At 48.7% G+C, this 27,272-nt stretch overlaps 1 protein-coding gene across 1 annotated transcript in view; it reads left to right on the top strand.

Moving 5' to 3' along the window:
* DDR2 (discoidin domain receptor tyrosine kinase 2) overlaps positions 1-27,272 on the top strand; it is a 90,634-nt gene that overhangs the window by 22,544 nt on the left and 40,818 nt on the right. The window contains exons 2-3 of the mRNA XM_032946789.2: positions 17,928-18,112; positions 24,698-24,800. Coding sequence (XP_032802680.2) covers positions 17,989-18,112; positions 24,698-24,800 — 227 coding nt within the window. The 5' untranslated portion in view covers positions 17,928-17,988. The remainder of the gene's footprint in view (positions 1-17,927; positions 18,113-24,697; positions 24,801-27,272) is intronic.

Consider the following 27,272-nt stretch of genomic DNA (forward strand, 5'->3'; position numbering starts at 1 on the left):
GCGCATACCGGACTATTGGACGCCGTGGTGGCGAGATGTTAACTACCTTGCCTGGTATGCAGGAAGTCGTGGCTTCGATTCCGACCCTGTAATATTTGGAGTTTGCATGTTCTCTCTCCCCGTGGTCACATCGATTTTTCTCCAGGTCCTCCGGTTTTTTTTTGCCTCCACGTTTAGAGTCGACATGCTTTTAGAGTATTTGGCTGCTATAAATTGCCACGTGACAACCCACTTCATTGGACTGCCATTTGTGGCCAGGTCGCTTCTGGAAAAATAACTACATAGCTCAGTGGGCCCTTCCTGGTACAATAAAAATAGTAAGAGTAGTTATAAGACATCACTCCTTTACCCCCCCACCCCCAGCCGTGTGTTTTAAATCAGAAAGGCAGCGGTGCGTCCTACACAATCCAGGAGCTGTGTGGAGATTACGGCTCCTATGAGCAGCGTGGTAGCAATCGTCCACTCGGTCGGCATCTGCGAGTCGGCAGTGGAAATTCCACGTTCCCATTGATAGAGTGAATATCTGCACAGGCGTTGCCGATGTTAATTTCCTCAAATTTGGTACGCATTTCTGCAACCCTTGAGGTATCGTGAGCGTAGTTTACCTCTCGCGCCCTGCCCAAAACCAGAATATTATGAACTCAAGGATCTCCCGATTGGAAGTCCACCATTATATGGCGACACTAGCTGTACTACCCGTCTTCGCACGGGACTTGGATCCACCACGCCCGGCCGCCTTTGTCTCTCCAGTGGCGATGTTCACACACCACAGCAGTTACTCGTTTTGAGGCTGAGTCGACCTAGGGGAGGCCCAGGACCAGTTAAAATAATCGTCACCGGTGGTGGCCGTGGGCGGGAATCGAACTGGGGTCACCGGGTTCGTAGCGCGGCGTGGTACCCACTACACTACAATGCGTTACGCTTCCACGTGCGCGGGTCACGTGACAGATTTGACGTCACAGCTCACTTGCCGTGCAAAAAAATTCATTATTGAGCTCCCCCCCCCCAAAAAGTGTATTTTTTATAATTTTTGCATGGTGTAGAGTCTGGAAAGTACCCACATGGCAAATTTCAAGTTTGTTGCATGTCGGGAAGTACGCTAAACATTTTGAACAGACGCACATATTCACAACTTTGCCTTTTATATATATGGAGATTAACTATGGAGTCGATGTTGTTGGCTATTACGCATTGCTAGAGCTGGGCTGTAGACTTGATTGTTTAATGAATCTACGACTTCATAGAGTTTCTGTTGATTTACTGGAATCTTCTTTTTTGCGTGGCTCATGTTGATGTCGAGCAACAGCTATAATTTCTAGAGCCAGATAATTGCATCAGGGGTAGTGGAGTGGTGTATCACTGCTGCCACGATGTCTCCGTTTGTTTGCGGGTTAGGCACCGAGTCGTATGTTCGATGGTCCTGTCTGGGTGACCTTGTCGCACGCCGGAGGGTTTTTAATTTTCCATTTGTGCATCAAGTAACCGCATCAGCCATGGTGTGTACTATCCGATTACATGCCACCCAATTACTAAAATAATCTGATAACATGAAAATAGTTGGGGAGAGAAAAATTTAAAAAAAGATATCGCCTTTGCTCCCACATTTTCCGCTGGATGGGAAGTGATGGGCGGAATTTGGGCAAGTCATTGGCATCATTGTCTTTGTCACGCTGGATGTGGCTTGTAGGGAGTTTTCTCACCTTTAGGAGGCAGGATGTGGGATGGCCATCATTTTTAAGGACCTTGAGTAAAAACACATTTTTGTGTACATTCACTGAGTTGACAAATTGTGCCTGCTCTGCTCAATACTTTACTGTGATGCAGCCTAGCGGTAACACGTTCCCCGCTCGTCGCAGAGGTTTACGGCTCAAATCTAAAGGCCGCCCTGATTAATACTATGGGTGTATTATATATATGTGTGTGTGTGTGTGTACGTGCGTTGAACCTCTTTCACACCGTACGTAGCCAGCCCAACCGTGCTTGAAATTCGCACACCGTCTGCTTCACAATAGACGTTAAAGTTCGCTCGACATCATTTCGCAAGGGTAGATGGTCGTGTGCTGGTGTCACGGTCCCAATTTGACAAAATTACCCCCCTTCCCCCACCGTACAATTCTCCCAACGGAGTACACATTAGGAATCATCACCCCTCACCCCCATCCCTCCCCACTGCGAAAAACTTGGCAGGACCCTCCTGAAAAAGCCAAGAGACTCAGTGAGGCTTTCGTGGATAAACAAGGGTAGCAGTATATTACTACTACTAATAACAATGGAGATGTTGGCTTTTGGTCATTATTATGGAACAGATGAAGATGGCTGTTGCCCAGTGCTCGTCGTTTAGGCCCAGGGTGTTTTTGTTGAGCCCAGGCCATGGGGTTTCAACCTTGTTGTTTTACTTGCTATAAAAAAATTTTTTTATCAGGACCAGAGGGCATTTCTGAAGCACTGTGTTGTGGTGTTTTTCCGAATCTCAATTTTAGCGGTCATATTTTCTTTCTTTTTGCTTCTATTTTGTTTGCAACTGCAAAATGTGGATGATGCAAGAATATATTGTTTTGTCCCTTATGTCAAACCAAAAATGTTCTCTCTCCATACTTTCGGTCGTATTTAAAAAAAAAAACGCACGCACACATTTACGCCAATTACTTGTTTACGGTGATGTCAAGTCGACGCAGGAAATAATTACGGCAATTTCCGAATTACGCGGCGCTGATAAACATTAAACGTTTGAAAACGTCGGCTTCACGTTACCGACGATCGGGCGAAGACGCAGCCCTGCAAGTATCTTGCTAACGCCACTGCTGGCTGTAGAAGAGCCTCGACGACAAGGGTATTTTGGCCTCCTCTTCCCCGGCCGGACATTATGAAAGAGGTCGGAATGCCCACACTTTGCTCCACCACACGTGAACTGCCAATCGACAAAACTGTTGTGTAACCGTTCACGCTGCCGGGTGAACATATGCGGTGGGGGGAGGGGGGGGATTTAAGAAACTTGCATGATACTGTAGCAATAATGTTACTGCTTATTTATTTTTTATACAATACTAACACTGCCCGGGCACTGCGGTGGCGAGATGTTATGTCCCTCGCCTGGTATGCAGGAGGTCGTTGGGTTCGATCCCAACCCTGACGCCTGCTGTATATTTGGAGTTTGCGGTCTCTCTCTCTCTCCCCCCCCGTGATTGCTGTGGATCTTTCCCCGGGTCCTTTGGTTTTTTCCCTCCACATTTAGAATCAACACGAGTTTTACGAGTAATGTAGCTGCTCTAAATTCGCACGCGATAAGCCACTTCATTGAGCTATCATCTGTTTCCAGGTTACTTCTAAAAAAAAGTCATACAGCTCAGTGGGCCTTACCTGGTAAAATAAATTTAAAAAATTCCTAGATTCCTTCGTGGGATCCACAGCCAGAAAACCCTGTTTATAAAATAGTATGATGATGTATATTCTTGGTTCTTTCGGTAAAGTCACGTAGAAGGGAAACAATAAAACAATAAAAATATGTAAAACAATAAAATTCTCACGACGTTTCGACTGCAACACAAGCAATCATCATCAGGTGTGAAAACCACAGCAAGAAAATTTGAAAAAAGTGGCGTTTTTTTTTAAGTTAGCACCACGGAGAGCGATTTGGCAGTTATTCAGATGGACGAGTCCATCTATGTTCGGAAAAGGGGAGGGGGGAGACGAAAATAATGGATGTGATCTGAAAGCCACCGTAAGCGTGAACAATCAATTAAGACCCGAAATGGTTTATCAAATCCTTCCAATGATTGCTAAGCCAGAATCCATCTTCTCGGTTGAAATTGTCTGTGTTTGTATATGTGGATAGCCTCATGAAATAATCTCTCATGGTAGCCAGATGGCTTACAAAGAACCTCTGTCTTGGAAAAGTCAATGTCATGTGAGCCTACTGAATTATAACAGTGATCTGTCACGGCCGAGGTGTTGGTCCTACCGTGTTTTAGGTCTGCTTTGTGTTCACGGATGCGGTCCGAGACATGTCGTTTGGTTTCTCCAATGTAACAACTACCACAGAGGCAACTTAGATTGTAGACGCCAGGGTACTGTATGTCCGGAATCACATCTTTACAGACGGAACCAGATCACCGATTTTATGTAATGTGTTGAATCGGACCTGGACCTTGTGTTTATTCAAGAATTTGGAGATCTTTTTCGTGATCCCCGCAATGTAGGGTAAAGTGATGGTTTTGAATGACTCCTCAAGAGGGTCCTTCTTCATGGTTGGAGTGATAGCTTTGCGGATTGTGTAGTTGGAGTAACCATTAGCCTTAAAAGCTTGGTGTACGTGCTTGAGTTCACTGGCTATGTGTTCCTGGTCGGATATGCATTGGGCTCTATGGTGCAGAGTCTTGATGAGGGAATTCTTCTGGGATGGATGGTGGTGGGAATCCGGTTTCAGGTAAGCATCGGTATGGGTAGCCACTTTTTAAAATGTTCTTGCTGTGGTTTTCACACCTGATGATGATTGCTTGTGTTGCAGTCGAAACGTCGTGTTAATTTTATTGTTTTATATTTTTATTATTTTATTGTTTCCCTTCTACGTGACTTTACCGAAAGAACCAGAACATGAATCCCTGCAGTTACGAAAGCTTTAAATAAAAATGTAGTATGATGATGCTTTCTGTTATCTGCTACCCATTTATCCACAAATCTTGTCATGCAGGGACCCCACTCGGTGATTTCACGGCTGTTACCCATCGGAACAGCGTTTCACGTTATCCATTGATTCACAGATAACAGGCAGATGTGGTGTAAACGATGAATAGGGAATGTTTACTTTGCTCCGGGTGTGTGGGAGGATGTGCAACGCATTCATACTGTTATCCGTGATTATGCGGATAACAGAACTTTATACATTGATCAGGAATATTATTTTCACTGTGTGAAGCTGACTTCCCACACGTTTGTGTGTGTGTGCGTGTGACACTGTGATTCCACTTGTAGCACTTCTTTCTTAGCTTGGCTAGTTCATTACAAGCGACTTGAGAATCTGCGATCAACTACGATCATCATCATCATCTGCTGTGATCTTTACCAGGGGCATGGGTAACAAAGCTTCCATTGGCCTTCTCTTTGTATGGCTGATGTTGTCGAGCTACAGCTATAATTTAACATTGAGGTGGTTGAGCCAGATGATTGCGTCGGGAGTAGCGGAGCGTTTCGTTGTGATGATGCCTCCTTCGTATTTGTAAATTGGCCATTGGGTCCTTATACATTCCGTGGTCTGTTCTGGGTGACCGCAGTCTCAGGAGATTTTATAAATGTTCCATTTTGTGCATTAAATATTCGCATTTGCTGCTGCTATAGTTTGCGTGTGAACACAGGTTGAGGGGTTGTGCCCATGAGCTTCGCAGATGCTTGAAGTCAGGGATCTTCCGCGTTGGAGCCTTCACGAGATGTTTGTTTGTCTCTGCCTGACCCTATGGGCCACAAACCGAAATCTTCATAGGGCCGAGAGTCCCAGACCACACATGTCGTGTGAGGTTGTCCGTGGAGTTTTTTGGATTTAGAAATCTGCGGGAGTGCCCTGGGAGTACTCTTGTGTCCCTCCGCTGCTCTGGGGTAAGTGCCCTCGGCTAATTACGCTTCCGCAGATTTTTTTTCCCCCGTTTAAAATAAGACTTGTATTGAAAAGTTACAAATTTCCTCCCGTCTCTAATCGAGCAGCACTTGAAATGCCCAGAAGAAGTATGTAGTTCACCTGGGTTGGTTTGGCCACCCCTGATCTATAAGCTGCTGGATGAAGGCCTCACCAAGATATGATCATATGTGGCTCCATGTTTACGTGAGCAATGGGGCAGCGGTCATTTCCATGGGTGGTCATGAACCAGCGGGGAAAACTCCACATTACTATGGCATCAGTGAGTACAATTTATCTCAATAAGACAACTGGTGTTGACCACCTACATTGCTACTAATTTCACAGTAAGCTAAATAAATCAGCTAAAAAGTAAAATCTATAAACACGAATGATGGAAATACTAACACTGTATTGTTAAAATAGATAAACTTCCATGCATTTCAGGAATTGCTGAATGAAATTAAGATTTGAAGCTTTCGTGACTGCAGGAACCCATACTCTTTGGTTCTTTCGGTAAAGTCATGTAGGTAGAAAAACAAAATAAATCATGACGTTTCGATCGCAAAACAAGCGGTCGTCCTCATTCGGAAACAATATAATCCAGCAGTGGAACTGCTGAACCAGCGAGAGAGCAGCTACAACAAGAGGTTATAGATGTGGCGATGGGCAAGCATGCGGGGTCTGAGCTGGAAAGGAATTCCACTCCCGGACGCAAGCACCTCAGTTGTGTTAATGGGGGAGATTAGGGAGAGAGGGATTAGGGAGGGGGATTAGCATGAATGAGCTTCCATCGCCACGTAAGAGTGTCATGCCCGCATATGCGCACAACAGCAGTGTTAATGAGAGATTAGCACCATGAGAGTGCAATCCAAGGATGTGCACATGAGAGTGCAATCCAAAGAGAGACACGCAGAGAGTCAGAAATAACAGCTGACATAGGCAGGTAGGATGGAAACATCACAGTCAGTTAAGACTGAGGACGACCGCTTGTGTTGCGATCGAAACATCGTGATTTCTTTTATTTTATACCTATGTGACTTTGCAGACAATAGCCCAGTTCTTAGCAAACAAAACAAATTAAGGTGAGATTTGGCTCTGTAAATAAAATACATCGCAAGTTGACTTTGCCCATGCGATAAATTACCCAACTTAGGATCAAAAGGAGTGTATCAGATTACGCTCACTTGTGGCAAATGTTACTTTGGCCACACAGGGTTGCAAAATGTGGCATGACTTTAAAAGAACACAAATTTTTTTTTTAAATAATCAGAGTGTCATGGGACCTTATTGGCAGTGTCAAAGTGTAATGAGATAGTGGCATCTGCTGGTTGGTAAAGGGAAGCATGGGTACAGGCACCACTATAAACATTATCCCATCCCCAAAGGGAGAGGTATCTGCGCCAAAGGTGAAGGGCGGGGTTGGCTGAGAAACTCCGAGAACCGGATAGAAAGTTCCACGAGAGGGCGTGGCCGGAGGCGGAGCCTAGCCGCGCCTGGGGCAATGTAAGCGGAGGCGGAGCCTAGTCACGCCTGCGGCAATATAAGTGGAGGCGGAGGAGGACTCGGGGTCGGTGTGTGGAGTCTTGGGTCCGAACTGCCGCTGCTCGCCGTCATCTCTCTCCGTCGTTCGGCCACGTGGTGGATCTCCTGCTGAGCTCCACCGCCCTCCCCGGGATGTCGTCAGCCAGCGGCGAGACCGGGAGTGGACGGGCGGAACCCCGCCGCGTGATCGACCGTGTGTGGAATCTGTAGAACGTAATATCTAAGCGTGTACTTGGAGAGGAAGAAGATAACGTTGGCCTGTGCCGTGGCGTACGTGGAATTAAGAAGAGTAGCCACTACACGACGCGTCGTGGAAGTCGCTCATTAGAAAAGTATGAACAATTAAGAATAACAATTGATAGGTTTTACCCTTCCTGGCATTAAAACAGGTGTTAAGATGTCCAAACACCAAATAGGTACCCTTTGCAAGCAATCAAGAGAGGCACACAATTAAATTCTATAAGGTTAAGGTTGTGTGTAAAACCAGGACATTATTGGCAAAGATTAATTCGGGAATAAATTGAAACGGAGAGAAAATAACACACCTTTAACTGGGCCTATAGCTACGTACCGCATTGTTGCCCAGAAACGAATTATAAATAAGCAATCACTATTGGGATGCTTGCTATTTTAAGTGATCTTCTTAAAGAATGCTATACTAAGATTAATAGTAACATTGAATAACTCCAGCTGTTCAGGGTAAATAATTTCTTTAAGAACAATAATGTAACACCGACAATATCTTCAAACAACCTCGGTCACAAAAAACAGAGTGCTAATCCCTCCCCATGGTGCTAATTAAATTAATCTCATGCATTAATTGATGCTTAGCTAGCATCATAACATAGCAGCATATCGTGTGCTTTTAAAAGTTAAGCTCATCCCTTGTTTAACTAGAATAATACAACCAACTTTCGACGTCTTTAATAAACCCTACTCGAATACTGTAAACACGCTACTTGTTTCACCAGATACAATTAAGCTAAATTTTACTTTAATAAACAATTTAACTTTACAGTAACGAATCTCAATATTAACGAACGCAGTACACCAGAATATAATTGAGGATAGCAGCCTATATTCACCATGCGAGAGCTGAGCTTTTAGTTAATCACGTGATGATGATCCTGACTGTAATCTCCAGCGAAATGTATGTACGTTGAACTTCTTTCGCACCGTATGTAGCCAATCACGCTAATCAAAAGTGGGGGGTGGGGGGACAGCAAATTAAACACAAAAATCTGTTCGAAAGAAACGAGTTTTCAATGTATATGTAAAAGCGCATAGCTCCCAGTGGCTTCCTAATTTCGGGAGAGCGTTCCAGACGGCCGCAGAAGCGCATCTGAAAGCGCGCGATGTGGTGGCCGTCTTAGTTAGTGATGGTGATGATGATGATGCGGCGAATCAACCTCCAACCAGGACTCAAACTTACTGCCACTTTTTGCAAAATTGAGTTGGGTGCTTTGACCACTCCGCTGCATGCACCACGTGGCTGGATCAGTGGAATTTGCACGCACGCTCGTGCAACATTTATCACTACTAGCCTTTTGCCCGTCCACGCACGGGTGTATTTCAGTAAATCTGAAACGTGCAAGCTAAAGTCAGACCGCGACGTGATATGTTCATTGCTTCAATTCGTGTGCAATTTGTAAGGCCGCGGCGACACAGACCTATTTCATTTATAAAGGTTATAATCCTGATTGGAAGTTTTCGTGATTGCAGGAATCCATACTCTTGGGTTCTTTCGGTAAAGTCACGTAGGTAGAAAAACAAAATAAATCACGACGTTTCGATCGCAACACAAGCAATCGTCATCAGGTGAGACAGCTACGCGTGTCACGGCAGCTCTCTCGCCTACTTCAGCAGTTTTCTTGCTGTAGTTGTCTCACCTGATGACGATTGCTTGTGTTGCGATCGAAACGTCGTGATCTATTAGTGTTTTCTACCTTCCGTGACTTTACCGAAAGAACCAAAGAGTGTTGGTTATAATCCCTTGTTCATCACGACGTCCTTTTTACTTTGATGTCTCAACAACAGCGTTACGGAGGTCGGGTGACGTGAGGGTTCTGCCTTTGTAGTGAGGGTTGTAAGGTGACGCTGAGGAGGGGGAGGAGGCGCCTCGCCCCCCCCCCCCCCCCCCCCCCATGTGGAGTGAATGGAGGGGGGAGTGTCCATTTGGAGGACGTCACATTTTCATGATTATTAATGAGGGGGGCAGTTCGATGTTGAGTGATGTCATCTGCTCATGATTATTAATGAATGGGGGGGGGGTCCATGTGGATGACATCACCTGTTCATGAATGTTAATGAGGGGGGCTGGCCGACGTGGAAGTGCCGTCACGCGTGGGACACACAGACATTCTTGGCTCATTACAGTAGTAAATGAGCTCGGTATGGAGAGCTAACGGGGGGGGGATGGGGGAGGAGAATTGCAAAGTGCTGGATTATTACAGGCTGATGGTGGCTCGTGACCAGCACAAACATTTATTGTTAAAACTAGCTGTACTACCCGGCTTCGCCCGGGACTTGGATTCACCACGCCCGGCCGCCTTTGTCCCCCCCAGGGGCGATGTTCGCACACCACAACAATTACTCGTTTGAGGCTGAGTCGACCTAGGGGAGGCCCAGGACCGGTTGAAATAATCGTCACCGGTGGTGGCCGTGAGCGGGAATCGAACTCGGGTCGCCGGGTTCGTAGCGCAGCGCGCTAACCACTACACTACAATGCGTTACGCTTCCACACACACACAGACACACAGACACACACAGATACACACAGACAGACATACAGACACACACACAGACACACACAGACAGCGCGCTAACCACTACACTACAATGCGTTACGCTTACACAGACACACAGACAGACACACACACAGACAGCGCGCTAACCACTACACTACAATGCGTTACGCTTCCACATGCGCGGGTCACGTGACAGATTTGACGTCACAGCTAACTTGCCATGCAAAAAATAAATGCATTATTGAGCTCCCCCCCCCCCCCCATAAGAAAACACAAAAGTGTATTTTCATAATTTTTGCATGGTGTACAGTCTGGAAAGTACCCACATGGCAAATTTCAAGTTTGTTGCATGTCGCGAAGTACGCTAAACATTTTGAACAGGCAACACGCATTCACAACTTCCGAAATGAGTAAGCCACCGGGACGGAACGAAGAGCGCTTTCAAATCATCTCGAGTGACAAACCCATTTCTTCAGAACAGCGCCGCGTCCATCCGATCGGCGCGTTTGGCTACGTACGGTGCGAAAGAAGTTCAGCACATTGCAGACGTATTATAACAGCTCGGTGGATGGATGGTCTTGGTGTTGGTGGTGGTGGTGACGGGGGACCATCGTCCCAGTACAGCCCCGTGCTACTTACCCGACCAGCCTTCTTAACGCAACTAAATATGTGTTGTTTTTTTTTCCGCCGGTTGCTGTGGCGACCCCAAGTGTTGGATTGTGTTTCGGACCGCAAGGGGAAGAAAGAAGCTGGGGCTGGAACGCATGCACGGGACAAGGAGCACTGTCTGTGTGGGGGAGGTGGGGGGGGGCACGGGTGGGGGAGGGGGGGTAAGGGTGGGAGGGGAGAGGGGGTGGCGGGTGGTGCAGGGATTGAGTTAACGTGCCGGACTGTACCACTTGTTGAGAGAGTTGGGGTTGGGGGGTGGTTAGCAGCGATGTGGAAGTGCCGGACTGTACCACTTGTTGAGAGAGTTGGGGTTGGGGGGGGGTAGCGGCGATGTGGAAGTGCCGGACTGTACCACTTGTTGAGAGAGTTGGGGATGGGGGGGGTTAGCGGCGAAGAGTTGGGGGGTGGTTAGCGGCGATGTGGAAGTGCCGGACTGTACCACTTGTTGAGAGAGTTGGGGGGTGGTTAGCGGCGATGTGGAAGTGCCGGACTGTACCACTTGTTGAGAGAGTTGGGGTTGGGGGGGGGGGTAGCGGCGATGTGGAAGTGCCGGACTGTACCACTTGTTGAGAGAGTTGGGGTTGGGGGGGGGGTTAGCGGCGATGTGGAAGTACCGGACTGTACCACTTGTTGAGAGAGTTGGGGTTGGGGGGGGGTTAGCGGCAATGTGGAAGTGCCGGACTGTACCACTTGTTGAGAGAGTTGGGGTTGGGGGGTGGTTAGCGGCGATGTGGAAGTGCCGGACTGTACCACTTGTGAGAGAGTTGGGGTTGGGGGGGTGAGCGGCGATGTGGAAGTGCCGGACTGTACCACTTGTGGGAAAGTGAGGAGGAGGGGGGGGGGGAATGTGGCGCTTGGGATGGAGGTGACTCAAAAGCACGATGAACTCTTTGAGATTGACCATTTGTGTGGAGTTTGCGTGTCTCGTGCTTCCCGTGGTCGCGTGGATTTTACTCGGGGGTTTTACCGCCACATTTAGAAACGTGGCAAGAGTATTTAGCTAGTCGAAATTTCAACTTGATGATAATCCACTTTGTTGAGCTATCATTTGTGGCCAGGTCGCTTCTGAAAAAAAACATTTATATAGCTCAGTAGGCCTTACTTGGTAAAATAAAAAATATAGTTTTTTAAAAAATTATAATTAAGAAGTACTGTTTTGAAAGTGGTTACAGAATGATAGATCATTATTATCAACGACAGTTAATAAACAATGCTGATGATGATGATTAACAATTGGTGATCACGATTTAAAAAAAAAATTTGATGACTTAAAAGATTGAGAAATGAAAGGCACAAGGCTGTACCATTGCAAAGAGGGGAGAGAGAAGTTGGCTAGTGTCCAGGCCAAGCCACTGAATGAACAAGGTCTGCTCATATCATGGATTTCAGATTCGAATTGACGACGACCATTCCCGCGTAGACGACGGCGTTCGTTGTGTTTTAAGGCAGCGTGCAAACACGGAGGAGGCCACCCACGATGGAATCGTCGAGCAAACCACTGTAGTCTAAGCTCCTTCAACGGAGGAGGAGGAGGAGGAGGCAGAAGAGCAAAACTCCACCAACTCTCTCCTGAAGCCCTCTCGTTGTGTGCTGAGCGGACCTCGACATTGGCATTTATCAAAATATTTCTTTATCCTGGAGAAATCCGACGAGCTGCGAAGCTCTCTTTGCACAGATGCCACGGTATTTTTCATGGGTAGGGCACTGGCCGATATCGGCGGGATAACGGGCCACACTGCTGAACTCCGGTCACCCTCGCTGCAGCTGCAGCACAGCTTTTGGCGAGCAATCGAACAAAGACGGCTCTACGGCATCGCGCGCTTTTAGATGCGCTTCTGCGGCCGGTTGGAAGAGCTCTGCCGAGATTAGGAAGCCGAGTGAGCTGTGCGCGTTTAAATCTTTTTATATATTTAAAAAAAAAACCCCCACTAATTTCTTCACGGCTGCTTTTTGCGTTTAGCTTGTTTTCCTTCGCGCACGGTTGGCTACGTACGGTGCGAAAGAAGTTCAGTTTATATTCCGCTGGCAAAACAAGTGCTGCTGCTGCTGCTGGTGGTGGTGGAGAGGGTTGGCGCAGTGTAGGGCCGATAGCACAGCAATGTTATTCTGTTTGTTGTTTTCGGCAAAACGGAACCTCGGAACGTCTCTTTTTTTTATTAGTTTGTTACGGTAAACCGATGCCGTTACCTTGATGACCTGCAGCATTTCCACATGGTAAAAATCTATTCGCAACTGTCAACATTTCAGTATTACGTAATATTCGAAGGGCAAGCAATTTATGTTCCCTTTGGCAATCCACCGCTGGATCTTTGCCATCGATGTTTCTCGACCATAATCCGCCATTCTGTGTAAGGGGCCTCACCTTACCACGCCACCCCCCCTCACCACCGTTCAGTTCTCGCTTCACTCGCCCAGCACTCACCATCATGGTGAGGTATGGTCAAATCAACCCCCCCCCCCCCCCGATGGCTGACACAGGGTGATCGGGAGTGGGGGTGGCGCTCGGAAGCTTCGATGTTCAAACCCCGGTCGTGGTTTGACACGGCCCATAATTCGTCTAGGGTGACTAAAACGAGTACCACATCGTGGTTAGTCGGTAAGCGGTTTGCCTCTGGACAGACTGGCCTTCACCATAGGAATGTGGAACTTCCACCGCTGGCCGTGGCCTGCCAACGTAGAAATCGTAAAATATCGTCTCCGAATATAAGTGACAATCATCTGGCTCTCCTTGCTCTGCGTAAATATTACTGGCCGAAACATTAGCTTATGTATCTTTCCAATTATAAGACAGTGGTTGTTATTGATGATGGTGCTGAGAGTATCTTTAGCATATGTTGGGCCTCAATTTGGCTACGGTAGTAGGAACTAACCTTGGTATTTTTAAACTTGTTTTTCAAATCGCTGCTGCTACTGAAGCAGTGGCGGTCTTAAGGAATCATCAAAATCATCAGCCATGTTCAATCCACTGCTGGATGAAGGCCTCCTCAAGCTGTCACCACCTCTAACGATTACGCGATGCAACAAAGATCCCCCATGTAGAGTTTTGAGGCAAGTGCTAAGAGTAAACACCTATGAAGGCTGGCTCGGCACACGAGGGGGTGGGTGGTCAGATCCACGCCCGGCCGCGTTTGTCTCCTGAATGACGATTTTTACACACCGCACCAAGTATTCATTTGAGGCTGAGTCGACCTAGGGGAGGCCCAGGACCATTTCACACGATCATCACCGATGTTCGCCGTGAGCCGGAATCGAACTCAGGTCACCGGGTTCGTAGTGCAGCGTGCTAACCACTACACTACCGCCCCCCACTTACACACACACACCAAAAGACACCGATATTTGTTGTGCGCGGAAATTGAACTCGGCTCCACCGAGCACGAGCCGATTTCGTCGCTTCATCTCCTCGGTAGACGTACACACTCCTGGCCAAATGCGCCATTCGGTTTTTGCTTGTTAGCAAAGGGGCCATGTATGCTTAAGAAAAAAACACAAATCAGTGGCACATTTGCCCACGTGACAGCGTGGTTTGCGCGACTGCGTTGGCTGATGGGGAGGGTATTGTACAACAGCTCCGATTGACGTCACTCCTATGGCAGACCTAACCCGAAAGGAAAAAAACCCAATTGTGAATCGGGATAATGATACACGTGAGAGCCTGCGTATGAAATTGTATTGTGTGAGTGTTATCCGCTCACATGTGCGAGTTTATCTATGGGCTCTCCGGTTTCCTCCCACATGTAAAATTACTCGGCCAAAGAATTCCCCACAAATCCCTAGGGCCCTCGTGTATATTTGAATCCTGAGTCTCCAGAGAGGATGTCCTGAAAAAAATACAAGACTAATAATGATTGTCTTTTACTCCTCTTTGAAAGTAACAATATTATATCATACCCAACGTGGGCACATGGTTGATACAAATTCTGTGGTGAATCATCATCGTCGTCGTCATCGCTTTTAATAATATTCAAAGGTCACCCGAAATCAACACTATTTCCTAATCAACTTTTAGCAGTTGCTATTCAAGGATAGACTCAAGGTGAATGTTATACGTAAAAAAAGAAATACATTTTTTCTAAATTTACCCCTGCAGCACCGTCTTTGCATGGACAATAACACGTCCCTGCATGACCACATGCATACGTGCACATGGTCCCAGGCACGAGAGCTGAGGGCTGTGATCGTGGTGTCGCGCGTGTGTGCGCTTGTGCGCGTGTGTGATGGGGCAGTTGTGGAGAGAGTGGAGAGTTTCCCATACCTGGACAGTGTGCTTATGACCGGCTCCAGTTTAACAGCAGAGGTCTCACTCCGAATCAGTCGAGCGGCAATATAATTTAATCGGTTGCGTAACGCTGTGTGGAAGCTACCTGGTCTGTCGCTCCGCACTAAGCTTCAGGTCTTCTCGGCCACGGTCATTCCCTCCCTTCTCTATGCTTGCGAAACGTGGACCCCCCTAATGGAACATCTTCGCCGGTTAGAAACATTTAGGCTGGCCTGCCTACGATCCATCCTGGGTTTAACCAGGCTGGATTGTGTGAGGAGCTCACAAATCCTTGAAAGATCTGGGCAAGGTCCCATCGGTGAGCTCCTCCGGCGGGCAAGGCTGCGATGGCTGGGTCATGTAGCCCGCGTGCCCAGCCACCGCATGCCGAAACAGGTTTTGTTCGGCCGGATCGAGGGGGCTAAAAGGACACGGCACGGGCTAGAGAAGAGATGGAGTGATGTGGTACAGGAGGACGTGGAGCTGAGTGGACTTGCCGATGACTGGTACCAGCGGTGTCAAGATCGGCCTCTGTGGAGGAGGCTCGTGAAGGACGCTGCTGGGCAGTTGGAGGTAGTCACCCTCCAACAACAACGGAGGGCGGAGGAGCGATGCTCACAACAATGAGCGGAGCGCCGAGTGGCTAAAGCACAGCAGGTTGGCACAGTAGGGGGCACAGGTGGTGCATCAGCCAGTCATCTCAGTCATCTTAGTCAGTCGACCCGTGGTACTTGGGTCTGCCCGTGACCTCCTGCCAGCGGGCGTTCGACACTTCACGTGGGCTCAAGGTGCACATGGCCTGGCACAAGCGTCGTGGTGACGTCACCGTCAATTAGTGGCGAATGGCGGTTGTTGTGTGAGGAGTGGAGAGTGGGGAGCGGTGGTGTAGTGGTTAGTGCTCTGCGCTATGAACCCGGTGATGTGAGTTTCCATTCCCCCTCACAGCCAACACCAGTGACGATTATCTGAACCGGTCCTGGGCCTCCCCTAGGTTGGCTCAGCTTCAAATGAGTACCTGGTGCAATGTGTAAACATCGCCACTGGGGAGACGAAGGTGGCCAGGCGTGGTGCTGGCCACCCACCTCCTTGTGTGCCGTGCAGGCCTGAATAGGTCCACTTACCCCAAGTCCGTTAAATGCTCTATGGGAGGAATTTAGTCTTTTTTGTTTGTATGTGTGTGTGTCAATGTATATATGGTTTACTGTGTGTTTGTGTGTGTTTATTTTATGTGTGTGTTTGTTGAAGCATAGACGTTTTACTTTGTGCTTACGTGTTTATGTTACGTTTGTGTGAGCATAGCCACGTGGTTACTTCGGGAGCAGATACAATTATCCCTTCTATATATATAAAAAAAAAAATTACTCAGCACGATTTATGTGTCACACTTGCTCTTTGAAGGACAGGTCATATTGACACGAACGCATGACGCCCGTTTTGTTCCCAGTTTTCCCGCCTGTGCTCAGATTGCGTTTTCTCAACGCTGCCACGCGTAACGCATTTCTCTGTCGCATATTTGTTGATCATCACACCATCACACATCAACTACAACTCAAATAATTTTGCCAGTTAAGATTCGCTGAGCTACAGAGCTTTTTTTTTTCACAAGCGACCTGGCCACAAATTATTTCTCAAATAGCCTTTTGCCCGTCCAAGGACGGGTGTATTGCAGTAAATTTGACACTTGCCAGCGAAAAGCAGAAGGCGACGTGAGATTAATTGCATCAATGCGTGTGCAATTTGTAAGGGCGCTGTGACACAGACCTATTTCATTTAAAGGTTATAATCCCTTGTTCATCACGACGTCCTTTTTACTTTGATGTCTCAACAACAGCGTCACGCAGATCACGTGACGTGAGGGTTCTGCCTTTGTAGTGAGGGTTGTCAGTTGACGCCGAGGAGGGGGGAGGAGGCGCCTCGGCCCCCCATGTGGAGTGACGTCAGCCTCTAAGTATTATGAATGGGGGGGGGGGGGTGTCCATGTGGAGGACGTCACCTGCGCATGATTATTAATGAGGGGGGCTGGTCGACGTGGAGTGACGTCACGAGCGTTGCACACAGACGTTCTTGGCTCATTTTATTTCTCAACGAAGTGGCTTATCACGCGGCAATTTGAAGCAGCCAAATACTCTAAACGCGTGTTTCTAAATGTGGAGGGAAAACCCGGAGAAAAGTCCACGCAACCAAGCGGGGAACTTGCTAACTCCAAATATACAGCAGGCGCGAGGGAGTTAACATCTCGCCACCGTGGTGACCCCTTTTGTAAATCGTCACACCGTCACATATATGCCCGTGCTCTTGTCTACATTGTCACGCATCCGACTTGCCGGGGACCGTGGTATTGGCGGATATGTGAAAAATGTGGACAGTGTGAACATCGATGGGTAACCACCGTTTACACCCGCATTTAGGTCGCCGGACAAAAAAACCGTGCCCACCCCACATTAGTAAATCAAGTTGTTACGTGATACAAACGTGGCTGACTTAACACTGCCGTAGCAGCAACCACCGTTGTGTTGGAGAGCTATCCGCGCACGCTCAACAATTGGGAAACGACGTTTTGCCAGTGGTTACAACCAGGATCATCAGGGAGTTGCCAGAATTTGCTTGACTCTCGCTTTAGAAGTGCGTGACACTCCGGTCATCCTCGCAGCGACGGCTTTTGGCCGAGCCATCAAACAAAGACGGTGGGTCACCGTATCGCGCGCTTTCAGATGCACTTTTTGCGGCGGTCTGGAACGCTCTTCCTTCCGATATTCGGAAGGCACTGGAGCTGTGAACTTTTAAATCTAGATCGAAAACTCATTTCACTAGAACTGCTCTTTGTGTTTAGTTTGTTGTCCTCCCCTCACACCTCCGATGAGCACAGTTGACTACGTACGGCACGGAAGAAGTTCAGCATACACACGTACATTAAGAACACACGACCGTATCTGAAGACGTATTTGTAAACATGTACAGGAAATGACATTTACACCCACATGCACCTAATGTACTGCCGGCAGACCGAACTGGCGACCGCTGGATCTGCTAACAACTGCAGCGCAGTAGCGTCCCGCTTCTCTTGTGTTCACACGGCCTGGTAATTGTGTCACGTTGTTGCTCGCAGGAAATGAAGTCAGAGCTTTCAAGGTGCTTCGCCGAGTGAGACGTCACAAGGTCGCCTAACGATGCAACGCCACCGCCTCCAAGTGCAACATCTCCTCCCCAAGATGCACTGCTACCTACCCAGGATGCACATCTCTGTGGTGGTGCTGTGGTTGGCCGGCTGGGCAGAGGCACAAGTCAACCCGAGTAAGTGCGGAAGCAACCGTCGCGCCACCTTCCAGGCAACGTGCGCCTTCTTTATTTGCGCCATGCTTGCGCGTGGCGAAGGCTAGTTGGCAGGGCGTCATGGGACAGACTCCAAATGCTTTGGTTTAACAGACCATGGTTAAAGTGTCGAGAGAGCTCATGGTTCAAAGACAAAGATTCCCCGCATAGCCTGCATGGAATATCGGGGAGAGTGCTGTTGAGCGAGCACATAGGAAGGCCAGAGTGGGGCTTGAGTGGGTGGTGTGGCTAGTGCCCTGCCCAGCCACCTTTGTCTTCCCAATGATGTTCATACACAACATCCCTCTTGCGGGCAAGTCGACCGGGGGGGGGGGGGTCCTGCAAAGTTCTGATATCGCTCGCCACTGATGTTAGCCATGGCCGGTAATCGAACTCTGGGTGGCTCCATACTTGCACTGTGCTGCTTGTGCGTGTGCGGCTTATCCAGAGCACGTGACTCGCGGTGGGGAAGCTTGCGAGTTCAATCCCTGGCTGGGGTCCAACTGGCGCCGTCATCATCCGGAATAAAAATAATTATTTGTACTGGAGAAATCCAATGAGCTATGAAGCTCTTTTATCACAGATGTCCAGTAGGAATTTTCTTTTTATCCCTCTGGGGTGGATAACATCAAATCAACAGCGGACGGTGCTCATTTCCATCGGCGGCCCTGAGTTTGTGTTGTAAATTCCACATTCCTATGGGGTGGGGGGGGGTCAGTCTCTCCAAAAGAAAACCACTGGTGACTTTGCACAAAACGGCATTTATTTATTTCTTCAATGGCCCGCCGGAGATGACGATGGTGGGCTGAGTCGTGGGGAGCGGTGGCGCAGCAGTTCGTGCGCCGCGCTATGAACTTGGTAGCCCAAGTTCGATTCCTGCTCATGGGCAATACCAGTGACGATTATCTGAATCAGCCCCGAGCCTCCCCAAGGTTGACCTAGCCTGAAATGAGTACCCTGTGCAATGTGTAAACATCATCTCTCGGGAGACAAAGGCGGCCAGGCGTGGTGGTGGCCACCCACCCCCTCCGTGTGCCGTGCCGGCCTCTATAGGTGCTCGCGAACAGCGCTTGCCTCAAAAGTCTGTTGAGGCTCCACGGGGGCTCTTTGCCACTTCGCCGGGGGTTCTGTGTTTCTGATTCGCACGTTATATACAGTGAGGGGAAAAAGTATTTGATCCCCTGCTGATTAATTTGAATGGTAGGTTTGTTTGAACAGTGAGAGACAGAATAACAACAACAACATCCAGAAAAACGCATGTCGAAAATGTTATAAATTGATTTGCATATTAATGAGGGACATAAGTATTTGACCCCCTCTCAATCAGAAAGATTTATGGCTCCCAGATGTCTTTTATACAGGTAACGAGCTGAGATTAGGAGCACACTCTTAAAGGGAGTGCTCCTAATCTCAGCTTGTTGCCTGTATAAAAGGCACCTGTCCACAGAAGCAATCAATCAATCAGCATTCCAAACTCTCCACCATGGCCAAGACCAAAGAGCTGTCCAAGGATATCAGGGACAAGATTGTAGACCTATACAAAGCTGGAATGGGCTACAAGACCATTGCCAGGCAGCTTGGTGAGAAGGTGACAACATTTGGTGCGATTATTCGCAAAAGGAAGAAACACAAAAGAACTGTCAATCTCCCTCGGTCTGGGGCTCCATGCAAGATCTCACCTCGTGGAGTTGCAATGATCATGAGAACGGTGAGGAATCAGCCCAGAATTACACGGGAGGATCTTGTCAATGATCTCAAAGCAGCTGGGACCATAGTCACCAAGAAAACAATTGGTAACACACTACGCCGTGAAGGACTGATATCCTGCATCGCCCGCAAGGTCCCCCTGCTCAAGAAAGCACATATACATGCCTATCTGAAGTTTGCCAATGAACATCTGAATGATTCAGAGGACAACTGGGTGAAAGTGTTGTGGTCAGATGAGACCAAAATGGAGCTCTTTGCCATCAACTCAACTCGCCGTGTTTGGAGGAGGACGAATGCTGCCTATGGAGTAGCCTAGCCAGTCTCCAGACCTTAATCCCATAGAAAATCTGTGGAGGGAGCTGAAGGTTCGATTTGCCAAACGTCAGCCTCGAAACCTTAATGACTTGGAGAAGATCTGCAAAGAGGAGTGGGACAAAATCCCTCCTGAGATGTGTGCAAACCTGGTGGCCAACTACAAGAAACGTCTGACCTCTGTGATTGCCAACAAGGGTTTTGCCACCAAGTACTAAGTCATGTTTTGCAGAGGGGTCAAATACTTATTTCCCTCATTAAAATGCAAATCAATTAATAACATTTTCGACATGCGTTTTTCCGGATTGTTTTGTTGTTATTCTGTCTCTCACTGTTCAAATAAACCTACCATTAAAATTATAGACTGATCATTTCTTTGTCAGTGGGCAAATGTACAAAATCAGCAGGGGATCAAGTACTTTTTTTCCGTCACTGTACATAGCGGGTAACAAACACCGAACTCAACCTTTGCCCCAACGGTCTGTTAAAGGCTCCACGGGGGTTGGCCGAGTCAATCCTCAATAGGGGTTTGAACTCGGTGACATGGTCAGGCGGCAGCGCGCTTGCTGCAAAGGGTTTTGCTGTTGCTTCGCGTGGAATTTCTCAGACGTTTCGTAAATTCGCGCAATCAGACACCGCGTGGGCAACATCGCACCCCTCTCCCCCCCCCCGACTGACAGTTGACACTCGTCTGGGAAAGCGCGGCACCTTCTCGCGGTAGCCTTGCGCTACAAGGATGGCGCGAACATCAAAACGTACGAAAGGATCGTCGTGATCAGAGCGCCCGAGGCACAGCGCCACCCAGCCGCAGCACACGAACGAACCGTTCCAATTCCCGTCTCCACCCGCCACAACCCCCCCCCCCACCTCGCCTCCCTTCACCACCCCTCCCCTAGCTCCCCCTCATGCTTGGCCTGGATGCGAGCTGGCAGTCGCTTCGTGCTGTCAGCCCCTAGCTTGTGAAAGCCCATATGCGGAGCACATTTCTTTGCAACGCTGCCACGCAACGCAGCCAGATGTTCCGACCGGCCCAAACCCCACCTCGGGGATCGCCTGGTGATGAGCCGACTGGCCGGCCGATTGTTTGACCGTGAGCAGCGTCAAAGCGTTGCCTCGTGCGGGTGGAATTTGGGAGCGGAGCGTCGTCGCAGAGTCGTGCCGTTGGAACGATGGCACGGTGCGTGGTTGAGAGTGGCTGGAATGTTATCGCCCTCGCCTGATGTACAGGAAGGTCGTGGGTTCTATCCCGACCCTGACACCTGTTGTGTATTTGGAGTTTGCGGTGTCTTTCTCTCTCCCCGTGGTCACGTGGATTTTTCTCCGCATCCTCCAGTTTTTCCCCTCCACATTTAGAATCAACATCACCACGCGTTTAGAGTCTTTGACGGCTATACATTTCCACGTGATGATAAGTCGCTTCTGAAAAAGAGCTGTATAGCTCAGTGGGCCTTGCCTGGTAAAATCTAAACAAATTCGTTTAGATAGTAACTGCCATCCTCACGACCCTCCACGGTCCTCCCTTTCACGAGTTTCTTGCTGTGTGATGATGCGACGTCAGTGAGGGGGAGGGAGATCGGCTAAGCGGCAGCATGAGAGCGGGGAATGAGCTTTGCCGTGTTCGTGTTTATTTGTCAGTTGGGGGAGCGCGTTGTGAGAAAGGGCAGAGAAGCGTGGAGAAGTGCAGTCTGGGAATTAATTATACCGGGGGACACAAAGAGGAACGCATGCGTGAGAGAAACGTTAGTAGGTTAAAGACTTAATTACTAACTGTTTTTTTTAAGTAATTGCACTTGGGCAGGATGCGGCACGGCGAGAAGGGACGATGGCTGGCGATCGAGACTAACGTCCTCCATCCAGCCAAGGGATGGAGGACGTCCATGAGTGTGTTGTATGTATGTGTGTTGAACTTATTTCGCAACGTACGTAGCCAACCGTGCTAATTGGGTGAAGGACAACAAACTAAACGCAAAAAGCAGTTGTAATGAAATGGGTTTTCCATTCACGTTTCGAACCAACGGGTATTTAGAATATTTGGCTGCCATACATTTCCACGTGATCAGCCACTTCGTTGAGCTATCATTTGTGGCCAGGTCACTTCTGAGAAAGAGCAACGTAGCTCGCTAGGCCTTACCTGGTAATATAAAACTAGTTGAGATAAAAATAACTAAAATACTCCAGTATTTATGATCTACAGTAATCCAGCTGCCCTCCAGTATTAATCCATTCTGCAGGCACAGTTAACTTGTTATACCACTGCCCTTAATTCCCTATTGAAAGTGCATTCGTCCAGAGCGTGTATGTCCACATAATTTCACTGCCAAAGTATGTGTTGCGATTCGAGCTGAACGCTGAATGAGCAGGTGAAAATACACCGAGCGTCACTTTCTTTTGTGTTGTCCGTGGCCAGGAATCAAACTCGGGCCCCACCGGGTTCGTGGCGCAGTGCGCCGCAACTGTCGCTCCTCTCGCTCCACCCAATGCGTGCTTGAGTTCCGTGCGCGATTCCAACTCCGGTTGCCCCATGGACAGACTCGCTGCCTGCATAACTTGGCTCAGGGCTGTGGACGGGCGATGAGCGCTGCCTCTGTGCTCGTTTGAGCCGCGAAATCGCCCTCGAGTGGGGAAGCAGCGTTGAGATCCAACGGTCATGATTCAATTTCGATTTAAAGCTTTCGTGACTGCAAGGATTCATCTTCTTTGGTTCTTTCGGTAAAGTCACGTAGAAGACTGTCCTCCAGACAGTCTCGTCCCTTCACCTGATGAAGGCCACTTGTGTTGTAGCCGAAACGTCGTGAGAATTTTATTGTGTTATTTTATTGTATTAATTTATTATTTTATTCTCATTCTACGTGACTTTACCAAAAGAACCAAAGAAGGTAATGATTCACTTTGAGGGCTCGCGGTGTCTCTCCTCATCCCTGGACGACCGCTGCAAGCTCCCCCCCCCCACTAGCGGCGCACGCTCCAGGCCCAACAGCACGTCTCACCACCTCCATGATCTCTGTCATCTCCGCACGTCCAATTCACTGGGTCGGCTATGTACACGCCAAGTTCGATCGACACCCATTGTGAAACGGGCGTGCATCTGTGCCAAGCTATTGTCAATGGATTTAACATTCACTAAGCGTGCGCATTGCATTGTACAATAGCCTCCTCGGCCTTGTCCAGATCACCAACAGAAGAGAACTGAACGCGTGGCCATCTTGCCGTTTAGAGCCGCCGACTCAAAAGGGTGATTGAGAAGATGCGACCATCCCAACAGGCGGCCGTGAAACAAAGACACAGCCATCGACCGGTTTCGGCCTCGTTAGGACTCATCTGTGCAATACAGTCATCAGTGTTCGCTGCTGCCATATGAACTAAAAACTTAACTAAACTCAACTATTATTTATTTTATTAGTTAAGGCCCAATGAGCTACGTAGCTCTTTTTCAGAAGCGATCTGACAGCTCAACGAAATGGCTTATCGTGTGGAAATTTAAACAGCCAAATGTTCTAAATGCATGCTTCTAAATGCGGAGGGAAAAACCGGAGGACCTGGAGAAAAATCCACGCAACCAAAGGTAGAGAGACATGAAAACTCCAAAATCCACGACCTCCTGTAGACCAGTCGAGGTAGTTAACATCTCTCCACCGTGGCACTCATTATATGGAGAGCCATTGTACCTCTATGTAACATTTTTCTGATTGTGATGGATGGCTCTCCTTGTCATGTGCAGACTTGCATGCATGTGAGTAGCGTTGCTCACTCCTTGGGAGACAAAGGCGGCCGGGCGTGGTGCTGGTCACCCACCCCCTCGTGTGCTGTGCCGGCCTTAATAGGTGCTCCCTAACAGCACTTGCCTCAAAAGTCTGTTCAGGCTCAACAGGGGCTCTTTGTCACATCGCCGGGGGTTCTGTGTGTCCGATCCGTACGTTATATACAATGCGGGTAACAAACACCGACTGCAATCTTTGTTCAGCCACATGATGTATCTTGGTTGCTTTTCATGATCAAAGGAATTCTCCCAAACAATTCCACCTCGCTATCAGTCGTTGCCTATTTCATCGTCAACATGCTGATCTGCTGTGGTTTCCAGTCGCATTCCTCCCAATAATGCTTCCAGATTTTTTTCTTCGAAAACTTGTTGTGCATGGCGTTTGCTTTTTTTGTCTCCTGTTTGTGTGGAAGACCACCGTTGCGGCCTGCTTTATTAGGCCCTTCAATCACTTCCTCCAATAATTGTATTAATGTCCTGCGATTCGTACTTTGACCACAGTATACAACACTGGCGCACAACAATCTCTTCTGGTTCCCATTAAGTACTTTTGATATTGCTATTACCTTGGCGGTAGCAGGTAATAATAACAAGGGCAACCTCCAGTTGTCTACGTATGGTGCAAAAGAAGTTCAACATACACACTTGCACGCGTGTGAGTGGTGGGCGCACTGGACACATTTTTTGTTTTTTAAAATTCTGTGTCGCCGATTTAAGGCGCAGTGCAAGCTGAACCTATTCTCCACCCCCGCTTTGATCAATCCCATCCCTTCGCGGTCCACCAACCCCAGGCCTATGCAGGTACGCGCTGGGCATGCAGGAAGGGCGAATCCCCGATGAAGACATCACAGCGAGCAGCCAGTGGTACGAGACCACTGCTGCTCACTACGCCAGGTGACTTTAACACGGTGACAACGCCTGCCACACCACCGCGACACGCGCTCCCACACGCTGCCTGCACGCAGCGCACCCACGTTGCAGCACACCCTCGTCACGCATTCGTGCTATCTTAAGAGCGATAACAACAATCGCCATTCGCCACGAAGTGGCGGTGACGTCACCGCGGCACCTGTGCGAGGCTAGGTGCACTTTAAGGCCACGTTGAAGTGTCGAACGCCCGCTGGCAGGAGGTCACGGGACCGACCCCCAAGTGCCATTGTTTGACTGACTGAGATGACTGACCGATGCACCATCTGTGCCCGTACTGTGCCAACTTGCTGTGTTTTAGCCGCCCGGCACTCAGCTCGTTGTTGTGAGCGTCGCTTCTCTGCCCTCCGGTGTTACTGGAGGGCGACTGCCTCCAATTGCCCAGTAGCGTCCTTCACGAGCCTCCTCCTCCACAGAGGCCGATCTCGACACCGCTGGTCCCAGTCATCAGCAAGTCCACTCAGCTCCACATCCTCTTGTACCACATCACTCCATGCTAACTAACACACCTACACACTAACGCGTATACACACCTATGGGCGCAACAACATCGGCCGCCACTAACCGGTGGTAATGTCACCATGGTTCGTGTGTCATGGTTGATGTTCCCACCATTTCGGAATCTGGGTTTCGGCCACCAGTGATGCAACTGGGTCCTCAGTTGTAGCGATTTGTGTCACCAACGATTGTACAAAAACGCAACATGGTGGGTTCAGTTGATCGCTTAATTTTCCATACGAGTACCGCACATCATTAGAGCTCCTTTACCAGTAACAAAATATAATAATAGGGTTTTTCCCCTTTTTTCTGGCATCTGGTCGAGCACCAATTGGGTCGAGGCTCAAAAGAAAGCCGTCCCTTGGTGTGGACCAATCAGTTTCAAGGACAATGCATATATTATCATAGTATGTTTTTTTGTTTGCATTTTGACTGCAGGTATTGTGGTTAATGCAGATATTAATCCTTGTAAAAAGGATTCAGTTTTGTTGCCAGAAAAAGGGGAAAACCCCTATTATGAGTACCGCACAGTTTTAACCGTTTTCTCACCTTGCGAAAAAAAACCACTCAGTTGAAAGTGTATTCGAATTGTGCCACCTGGTGTGACAAAAACAGGCCGCAAATCTGATCAGAGTTGGCAAGGGCGCTGTATAAATCCGAAATAGAATGGAATAGAAACACCGTCGTCATATCTCGGGGGTGGGTGGAGCAACCCGGCTGGTTTCTCTGCCTGTCTCCACACGATAGAATTAAAATTGTAGAATTCAGATTGGTTGGCGATTCAGCACTCACCGATTTGCTCCCGGTCACTGCCTTCACCCGGCGGTCAGTCGCCTCCTTACAATCGTGATCTCAGCTCGTAACACGTCGCACAGCATTCAACTCGAGAGGTGCGAGCAGGAACCTTGGACAAGTGGGAAGGCGGCCACACCAAGAATTGCCCAAGCTCTGCGATCCTCAATGTATATTCAGACGTTATCGGCCGATTAACGAGCATCTAGATGTGGGAGGAAACCACAGCACCCGGAGAAACCCACGCGTGCGAGGTGAAAATGCTCTATCCCACACAGACGGAACAAGTGGAGTCCGCATTATTGCTGTCCTGCATTTTCCTGGCAAGCCAGGGTATGACACCTCAACACCCACGGGGAAGGAAGTTTCGCAACATTTGCGTGATCCTACCAATTCAAGAAACGTGTGTCTCATGCTCTTTACCTTATACAACACTGATAATGCCGTTTTGTTGACGTTTTTGGGGTATTCTGTGGTTAAAACCTCGACGACCAATCGAAGCAACTGCAGAAGGAGAAGCAGCTCTGATGTCATCTTTCTGGAGGGCCAGTGTGCGACGTGATGTGACGTGACATTGCCAACTAGAAAGTGATTTATTGGATCAAATGACCTCAATTGCACAATTAGAACAACATTGGGGGCGGGGGGGGGGACATAAATATAATCACAAATGGTATTGCAGTATCACCGCCGCCGTTTCCGCCATCACAAACACCATCGTCAACATCATCGTCCTCATTGAGGAGACGCGTGGATACTTGCTGCCAGACTGTGGCCACTCTGGAGTCGGCACAGCTGCCCACATTTGTGTGGAATATTCACTTTATCTGCCTTGGCAATCGTCTTGCCAGGCAAAACGAGTGAGATTCCTATCCCCCTCCCTCCCCTTCGTCTTTATTGCTTTTTTTTCTAAATCCGCTGAGATTTAGGGAAGGGGGCTTTGTTTTCTGTGCTTGTATCCCCCTAACCCTCCCCCCCCCCGCCTCGGCCAACCCCCAGCCATTTTCTTGGACTCGGCCGCTGTGGGAAAAGAAACAGATGGGGAGCACAGCCTGTGCCAACTCGAGTGTCCAAACAAGCCAGGACTCGGCCGTGCAACGGTTCTGGCCGTGCCGGGAGACTGTCCAATTTAGCGATGGGGCATCGCCC

Source organism: Petromyzon marinus, chromosome 5 (assembly GCF_048934315.1).
Source record: "Petromyzon marinus isolate PM22_M1 ecotype Great Lakes invasive population chromosome 5, UKy_Petmar_22M1.pri1.0, whole genome shotgun sequence".
Taxonomy (NCBI): domain Eukaryota; kingdom Metazoa; phylum Chordata; class Hyperoartia; order Petromyzontiformes; family Petromyzontidae; genus Petromyzon; species Petromyzon marinus.